General features: G+C 41.8%; 2 protein-coding genes across 2 annotated transcripts; one reads left to right on the forward strand and one right to left on the reverse strand.

Moving 5' to 3' along the window:
• Positions 1-2,518: 2,518 nt before the first annotated feature.
• Positions 2,519-3,101, reverse strand: LOC131294132 (uncharacterized). Its single transcript, XM_058322177.1, has 3 exons — positions 2,994-3,101; positions 2,822-2,926; positions 2,519-2,749 (listed from the first exon to the last, which is right to left on the reverse strand). The coding sequence occupies exons 1-3, from the start codon at positions 3,099-3,101 to the stop codon at positions 2,519-2,521; spliced, it is 444 nt and encodes a 147-aa protein (XP_058178160.1).
• A 1,091-nt stretch (positions 3,102-4,192) lies between these two features.
• Positions 4,193-5,112, forward strand: LOC131294134 (chymotrypsin-1-like). The gene is made up of 3 exons (XM_058322178.1): positions 4,193-4,241; positions 4,307-4,881; positions 4,948-5,112. The coding sequence occupies exons 1-3, from the start codon at positions 4,193-4,195 to the stop codon at positions 5,110-5,112; spliced, it is 789 nt and encodes a 262-aa protein (XP_058178161.1).
• Positions 5,113-8,966: the final 3,854 nt, after the last annotated feature.

Genomic DNA, 8,966 nt, shown 5'->3' on the forward strand with positions numbered 1-8,966 from the left:
CGCCAGCTTTGTGCAGGGGAAATTCGTTTTCCCACGCCTTTTGAAGGTGGTATAATTTGAGGTCTAATAAATCTGAATAAACTAACATATAAATAAAATACCTGGCAGCATTAAAGAACCAAAACTAATAGCATGGCACAAAGCTTTCAAATGATCATTAACGCCTTAATAGAGGCTGTCAAACCGATACAATGTTGAAGGGGTAAGGAGGACATCAGCTAACAAACAAAACTCAGACACCCATACAATACTTCACAAGATGTTTTTATGTTGTCATACTTCAGTTTTAGTTTTTAAAACCAGGCTTCCTCGGGAACATTATTGATTGATTTGCTTGATTCGTGATCTTTGTAGTTAAAATTTCAAAAAAATATTGCAAAATGAAATAAATACACCTGTTGCCACTAAAATGTATTTCGAAAGAAAGTGGTGTTGTGTCTATGTTTTGAAATACTTCTACCTCCAACGCATTTGAGTTTGTATCTAACTCAACAGTGTTTGTCTGTTGCCGGAAACATGAAAATGAATAGCGCAACTGTTAGTTTGCTGGGTAATTGCGCTGTAATACCAATAAATACCAATTACATTATGATTTAAAGTTACCTTGTGCCGATTTTTCAAGTAAAATGTTGTTTGATTTTTTCGAAATCCGCACAGAAGCGGTGAGTTTCAAACTTTAAACTTCTTAATAAATTTACCTAGCTTCTGTTTTGTAGACAGCTTTGTAAAGTAACTTCTAGTGCAAACAATAATCTTCATATTTAAATTCATACTAAGTAACAACATTTTCGACAAGGACGAAATTCAAATCAGGATACAAAACCACATAAACACGAGAAAAACACGCGTAGGTTAGAGACAATTTCAAATGCGTTAGAGATAGAGGTTGATGCGATATTTCAATCATGGATAGATTAGTGGCAAAGATAGGTGGAAACGACTGAAAAGTTACTCAAAATTTTTCCAACTAATTGAATCACTTTATATCGTGAATCACCTTAAACTATGCGTTCAACGATTCTTAAACATTTTGTTCACATCACACTTTCCAAAAGCTCACAAAAAGTAGGAAATCAAATGTTTAAAAAAATTCAAAAATATCCGGAGTAAACGAATTTACTTAAAATTTGATTTCAATTGGTGTTTTGTGCCTTGTATCAGAGTTGAATCAAATTCGATTGTTTGAGCATTTATTTCGTTGTTATAATTTTTTTTATGTTTTCCAAAACCAAATTATTCAATATTCAGCACACATGACCCAAATAAAATCAGCCTAGATTGCAAGTAATTTACCTAACGTCCCATCATCGATACTTTATAGCCCAAGCTCAAGCGATTTTCCCACGAGACGCTCATCATCATTTAAGCACGCGGAAGAATGGAAAGATCCATCATTTATTGTCGCTTTTCGCCGGCTTCGCCGCATCATATGGTTTTCCATCCCTTCCTCCGTTCAGGCACAGGAGATTACCGAAGCTTATGGTGAGTGATTTGGCAAAGAACATCCCATCCGCTGCTGCTGCTGCCCCACTGTTCCCTCGTTGCATCACACATTCTGACAATTAGTTTTTAACGACGCCGATGATAAAGCCAGCTGGCGGAGCGGATGTGTATGCTGCAGTATGCAATATTCGGGCGGTTCGGGTCAACCTCAAATCGACCCACTTCGTTCCGGGAAGCATTTTGTGCATCGTAAACAGCAAAAACCCGGCATCACGGCACCAGAGGGGCGATTCCTCTAATCCAACATGCACATGCACCATTTACTGCAGCACGAGGCGGAGGAGCGCACTCCAAGTGCTGTGCACTTTTATGTCCATGTGCATGTGTGTGTGTTTGTTTGTGTGATTGTCTTTCTAGCGTGCAGCTGTGCATACGCATGCAATGCGGCAGTGCGTGGGAAACGCACGATGTTGTTGAACTGCTGCGGGTTCAGGATTGCATTTACGCACGTTACGATGCGTATTTTGCGTACCGAGGTTTTTCCCAAACCGATATGTTTCCTCATGACCCCCACCAACATCCGGATGCACTTCCAACCCACGCGTACGATAAACGAAAGGGCAGCGGCTACTTAAAAATTGGCCAGTTTTATTGGCCTGCCACTTGTGCGGACGAGCGATGGTGCAGTTAAATTTTCATTTACGACACCGCACGATTCGCTTCCAGCTCGGCCATGGCACGATTTCGAAAATGGTCCGTATTCCGATTGTGGAACCGCCCGAAGGTACTTGACTGATCGCCCATTTCCGGCCAGCCGTGGCTGCTGATGACATGTGCCACCAGCTGGAATAATATAGGGTTTTCGTGAGTGGAAATTTTAAACGTCCTCTCCAGGCCGATGGAGGGATAAAATGTGGCACCATGTACGATGGCGATACGAAAACCTGCGTCGATTGACGTTTTTGTTCGTTTATTGATTGTATGTTTTGATTCGATATTGATTTTAATTTGATTTATCATACATTTTGGTAAAGTATTTTTCCTTCATCTTTGAAATGCTTGACGTTCAATGACACTAAAGTGACCACTTATCTCTCTTACTATCACCCGTTTCAGGATGTATTTTAGGTTTTGGCACTTTTGGAGTGTTCAGCGATTCGTACGATGGTGCGGAAGGACGGGCTGGTGGCGGATTGTGGACAAACATATCCATGGCCATCGACGACAAAGGTCCGGGTTGCGGACAAGACTTCGCCAGGATTTGTAACTCTTTTGCGCAACCTTTGACAAACGTTAGCTCGACTTTCTGTGAAATTCCAATGCAGAGAAGTAAGAGTTATAATGCATTCCATATTAAGTTAATACATGCGTCACACACCTCACCGGTTCCACAAAGATCCAGCGATAGTTGAGCATTGGTCAGCGGAACCAAACAGCGTTTCGTCCACGCACGGCTCCGATCGTCACATTGGTAGATTGGAAACTACGCCATCGAGGGTGAACGTTTTATTACCAGCGATTAAAACTTTTTGGTATGGCCATAATCTTACCAGATCGTCGTTGAGAGAACTTCCTTGAGGCTTGCTCTTCCCGGATGTTGATGCACTGAGAGCGGTCAAAGTTGTCACGTATATTAGAAAGCGTATGATACTGAACATAGCTATTGTGATGGTCTACCTTGACGGTTAACTTATGACTAAACGATGCTTGATCTTACAGTTGACGATGATCACCACCGCGAGACCGATCACTGCTGATGTGGTTTATTTGCACAGCAGTTTCCAATAGACAAATAAAATGCATACAGCGATGCAACACATTACTATCCTTCAAAGTACCAGTGCCAATGCAACCCGAATAAGAAAAGAATTGTTGAAATTACAATCTACTTTAAATCAAATACGAATAAGAATTTATCTGTTTATTATATGGAACATAACAATCATATCATATCACACACTAGAAAGGTTCTAAAAAACTATGAGTTTTTGATAGAAATGAATCAAAATGATGCGAGGCTCGCATTAAAGCTTCGGTGCAACTTTGCATACAAGAGCTATTCGATTGTGTCCAATGTCAGGGGTGACAAACAAGTGATTATTGATAGGAAGAACAGATTCTTGCTTTGACAGCATTCACAGAAAGTTCACGAAATGATAGTTTTGGTTTAGTTTGATGGGTTTTTACTAATTATCAATTAAATGTAGCTTCTCAGCCATATTAGCACAAGGTACAGAATGGTTTTATTGTAGGACTAGGTAAATGATAACCATAAAGACTATGAGGCAGAAAACAATGTAAAGATTCGAAGGTAAATGTTATAGCGAATTGCAGATGTACTTGTTACATTTATTTTGTCTTTTTATATTTCGCTATATCTATTACTATCGTCCGTCTGATAAACGAACTGAATGTGATATCATAATTCGAAACATATTGAGCAAATGCAACCTAATCAAGCGATAAGATGATTTATAACTGGGTGAAGGTAGATAGTGAAGCATCGTGAGTATGTTCGATACTTAGACGGATTCCAGCTCTTAAACATTCCGTTCGACCAAACGTTCACAATAGGCCGATTACGATGGTAACACAATGCACGACGAGCCTGAACGAAACACTTTCTTTAACCGGTATAACGCTTATCGTTCGTATATAAACCATCAGCTAATCACCCAAGAAACCCAGTTGATCCAAGTGCCTTGAAGTGGATCCAAGCTCGATTTGGAGATAGAGGACAAGAGGCAAAATGTTCGTATCGCTCGCAGTGTTTATTGCGATTTGTGGGCTAGCTCACGGTGAGTTGAGTGTGTTGTTTTGGTGTGATTGATATGTGGAAAATTTACCATTTTTGTGTCATCAGCTGGCCCCCTCGATCTTGGTCGGATCGTAAACGGTACTGATGCGCGGATCGAAGACTATCCGTTCATCATCTCCCTGCGAGGAGGAAGCGGAGGACACTCGTGTGGTGGAAGCATCCTGAACAGCCGCTGGATTCTAACGGCGGCTCACTGCGTCGACTACACCACGCCTCTCACGCAGTCGATCCAGGTCGGCCGGTCCGACATCTCGCGCGATGTCGATGAGTCCGTGTACCAGATCGAGGACGTCGTCATCCATCCGGGGTACAACCCATCGGACAGCTACATCGATGACATTGCCCTGCTTAAGCTGCGCAAGCCATTGGAGTTCAACGAACGTGTCCAGCCCGTACGGCTTCCGAAGCGTTTCTCCGAGATCGACGTAACGACGCCGAACCACGTGGTAACTCTAATCGGATGGGGTCGTAACGCTTCCGACGGACCGGTGCAGACAACGCTGCAGGAGGTGGACTACTACTTTGTCCCGAACGAAGAGTGCAATCGCATCCACAGCAATCACATCTATCCGACTCAGATCTGCGCTGCCGAACCAGGTGGCGGCAAGGGACAGTGCAGCGTACGTCCAAAGTCTCTTGGCTATCTACATCCCCGAAACTTATAGATCTATTATTAACTCTTCTAGGGTGACTCTGGCGGACCTCTGCTGTACGATGGCGTCCAGGTTGGAATCGTGTCGTGGAGTATCAAACCGTGCACAATCGCACCGTACCCGGGCGTGCTGACCAAGGTGTCGTACTACGTGGACTTTATCAACCAATACGCGAGTGACTACGGAAGCACGAATTAACGCACGAATTCGCATCTCATGTTTTTGTTTGAGCCGATATAAATATAGAACAATCATTCAACCGATAAGATTGGCTACTCGCGTCTAATCTCATGTCTACCGGATCGCAGCAATCTTATGACGTACAAATCACGACAAAGTGATGCGCAAAATTGGCCTTAAATGATGACGATAAAGGCTTTTCAACCCAATCGCTTATCTTGGAAGATTACTCGTTGTGTTGGCTGTGAATGAACAGTAAGGTCTACTCACAATGCCGTCAATCGAGCTACTGTTTTGAGATAAGTAATCAGAGGAAATACCTCCTACTGTTCGCTACTATTGATGACACGGCAACAGTTTTGTTTGTCATTAACAAATCATATGTCAATTGAGTGGGTTTTCCATGAGCTTATCTTTAAGGACATTAAACTCTTTTCTCTTATCAACCCTGAGCGCCATCTACTCGATTTTCGAGCATGTCCTTCAAAGGCTAGAAGCGTAACTTCAAATAACTTTGTCTCAAAGCTTAATTGCACGCGACTGTTGAGTGTAAGGATATACCATTCAAAAGTTTTGCAAACAATTAAAGCTTTGTATGTTAAAATAGTAAGATTTCAGTAAACTTATAGTGTTCCATAGGAGCTTTTTCAAATTAGTACATATTACGATATAAAAAACACATCTTTTACGATTTTTTTTTTCAGTAGAAAAAATACTTCTGCTTGTAGTTTTTAGTTTCAAGCAATGTCAGGAGGGTTTTTTACATGATTACAAAGATTTAATGTTTCAAATTTAAACTTATGTTAAACATTCAGATATTAATCAATACAACGCTACATACATAACTCCATTTGCTCACATTGTTTTACATTATTTTGTATTTAAAAAAAGAGATGATTGAAACCATCACAATGTTAAAAATTGTTTAAAGCCGTTTTAAACACGACGTTCAACCTGCAATTGAATCTTTCAATCAGTGTTTACGGCTGTTGTTAATCAATGCCTTAATCCCGCGGCCACAAAGTACCAGCGATTACCGTAGCACGATTGGACAATTTTGTCAGGGCATGGTAATTAATGGGCATAAAATTCCATCATTGGCGCCAACCGTGCCTTGGCTCGTTGCTAGAAACCACTCGGTAAAAGCCCGAACGCCACCAAAAGCCACCAGGCGGCTCCATCGGCATGGCGTTTTGCTGTGCATTTAATGGAGCTCATGCGGGTCAAACCGCAGACATCGCGTGGATTACTGTTGTAGTATGCGCCTTGTGAGGAGATCTTAGGTACTATTTAACTGTGTAAGTATTAATTTGGGTATTTGAATGTAAAGGGCGGATCGGCCGGGAGCATGCAGGTTTGTCTGTTTGGTGTGAGGTAAACAATGTATTTTGTAGTCTTCTCGGTAATCTTATACGACTTTTATTTGTACTTTTAGAAACAAAACCAATTTGCGAGAAAATGCAAAAACGGGAAACAGAAATAATCGTTGCCATAAGTTCCCTTTTGAGCAAGGAACAACATTGAACAAATGTTGTTACTGCGACTCAAAAGACACCACAATCTGGTAGACTTGCAAACTTCTGCAGCACTTGCCCAACAGAAAACGTTCATACACTGTCCCAGAGCGTCGACGCTCGTCACTGGCCGTCCAGTGACCTACTGTCTGGCGCTAGCCAAACCTGAAGTCTGCCTGCTGCGGGCACTGCGGAAAACAGGATACTGTAAACACTTCCAGGTCGAGCACGAGCAGCGCTTCCAGGCGCCCAGGACAGCACTTTGGTGGCCGGAAGGAAAACTGTTGCATGCAGCCATTTACGAAGTTGATCCTTTTTCCCCTCCGCCGGTGTTGGGCATGAACTATGCGTTTTACACTCGGGAAAATTCATCGCCCTTTGCGGAGGGGAAGTGCCCATCTATCAGGGGTGCCAGGAGAGGGATGGTAGGTAGTGCGGTACCTTGAGGGAGGGAACCGTTTTCGAAATGAAGGAGCAGGAACAACAAAAACGAGAATGCGAACGTAGGATTCACTCAGCCATTTATCATACGGTGGTACAAACTAATTTATGGTCGAAGAGGGCCATTTGAGAATATTGAAAGTTTTGATTGATGTGTTTTGTTTCTGTTTCTATAGTTTGAACTAAACCAACGAAATGGAAACCACAATGACTTATTTTAGATCCTTACAAATTGTAACACTTGCGTGTCTCCGACGGAAAGTAACTAGTGCAATAATAGTAGTCAATGTTAGTACTCACATTTCAAACATTGGACCAGGGGCGGATCCTATGATAAGCAAACAAAGAAGCTGCTTGGGGCCCCGAGCTTTTGAGGAATGCAGTTGCATGTTTTATTTAATGCGTGATGAGGTTTTGGGTTAAAATCTTCTTCTTCTTGGCGTATCGACTTTGTTGATCATACTTGCCCTTTAAGGGCTTACGAGACTTACGAGACCCGATGTGTACGAGGATAGTCAGTCCTCTCGTACAGGGGAGGGTCCGGTCACGGTTGGGATTCGAACCCACGCCGTCAAGGTGGTGAGCCCCGGCGCTCATGGCCCAATTTTCTATCTGGCGCTACCGCTGGGCTGTCGCGGACCCCTTTTGGCTTAAAATATAAGATTGATTAAGTATTTATTTTGCAGTAGTAATTTTGCTTCACATTATTTCTGCTTTTTCTTTTTCAAACATTTCACGATTATCAATTTTCAATCACTTAATATTCTATTGAAAAGTAACAACATAAATTACTTGGCAATTTGATTCATAGAAAATTATATTCGATGAAAAAAGTTCTCTTGAAAAGTTATTGATCGTTTCGCATAAAATATAGCTTCGTAAATCAAACTTTAGGCGATGAAAACATTTCAAAATGTAACATCAAGGAAAATTCTACTTGAATTTAAATTCGATTCGAATTTATTAAAAACGTGTGGTTTTGTCAAAATTACAATTTTATAAATGTTGAAATATAAAACTGAATAGTGAATGTATTGCATGTGTTTGTGGCCTTCAACTTATTGCTGCTTGGAGCCCCTAGAACGCTTAATCCGCATCTGCATTGGACCCGTTTTGATTTATTTGCTAATCATATGCCACGCTTTAACGTTTTGATTTATTTGTTGTCATTAATGCCTCACCGAATTGTTTTTCCTTATCCACACTGCAAGTATTTTTCAATCTACGTCCATAAACAGACTTCACAAAAAGTTTCACAAACAAGCTAAAGATTGATTAAAACTTTGATTGGCTTCCATGTAAATTGATCAGCGAGAATAACAGACGGATCTGCAGTCCAAAGGATGCAGTTTTCATCGCAATCTGTATTGGCAACTTCCATTGCTTGCTCGTTGGAGTGGAATTACAGGAACTAATAAAAGATCAAATCAGAACTCTCCAGCGCGCAAGAGCTTGTCATTAGTCGCTTTGCAAATTAAGCTTTTTCCGCTCCGCTGTTTTACGTCCAGTGATGTTTTTGTTGTTTTCTTCCTTTTGCTTTCATACACAGCATAAGGCCACCGTGGAAGGATAAAGGACCGGACTCGTTGTATCATAGGAACGCGCGTGCCGTAGAGTTTCCCACCGCCATCACCCAACCATCCGCTGGCCATCTGTGTGAGATTGTTATTATTCATACACGGTGACAACGATGGCGGCGATGACAGCGAAGAGGACGTACACATTGCGTCCACCCAGTGCTCTGGTGGTGCACAATGTTGTTGATGTATATTTAATTAGCTCTTCATTCTGCTCGACCCATTGCATTGCATTCGCACACCGTTGCTGTACAATATACACTTGGAATCCAAAGCTCTGGATCGCCTTCGTCGTGCAACGACGAGTAGACTACCTGGAGAGGATGTAAGATTGGCTTGG

Source organism: Anopheles ziemanni, chromosome 2 (genome assembly GCF_943734765.1).
Source record: "Anopheles ziemanni chromosome 2, idAnoZiCoDA_A2_x.2, whole genome shotgun sequence".
NCBI classification, from domain to species: Eukaryota; Metazoa; Arthropoda; class Insecta; order Diptera; family Culicidae; genus Anopheles; species Anopheles ziemanni.

Bases quoted from the DNA above. Each gene is read 5' to 3' on its own strand.
- LOC131294134 (XM_058322178.1), top strand. From the start codon at position 4,193: ATGTTCGTATCGCTCGCAGTGTTTATTGCGATTTGTGGGCTAGCTCAC. The intron at 4,242-4,306 runs GTGAGTTGAGTG...TTGTGTCATCAG, and splicing joins GATTTGTGGGCTAGCTCACG to CTGGCCCCCTCGATCTTGGT. The intron at 4,882-4,947 runs GTACGTCCAAAG...TAACTCTTCTAG, and splicing joins GCGGCAAGGGACAGTGCAGC to GGTGACTCTGGCGGACCTCT.
- LOC131294132 (XM_058322177.1), bottom strand. From the start codon at position 3,101: ATGTTCAGTATCATACGCTTTCTAATATACGTGACAACTTTGACCGCT. The intron at 2,927-2,993 runs GTAAGATTATGG...TCGATGGCGTAG, and splicing joins GTTCTCTCAACGACGATCTG to TTTCCAATCTACCAATGTGA. The intron at 2,750-2,821 runs GTGTGTGACGCA...GGAATTTCACAG, and splicing joins ATCTTTGTGGAACCGGTGAG to AAAGTCGAGCTAACGTTTGT.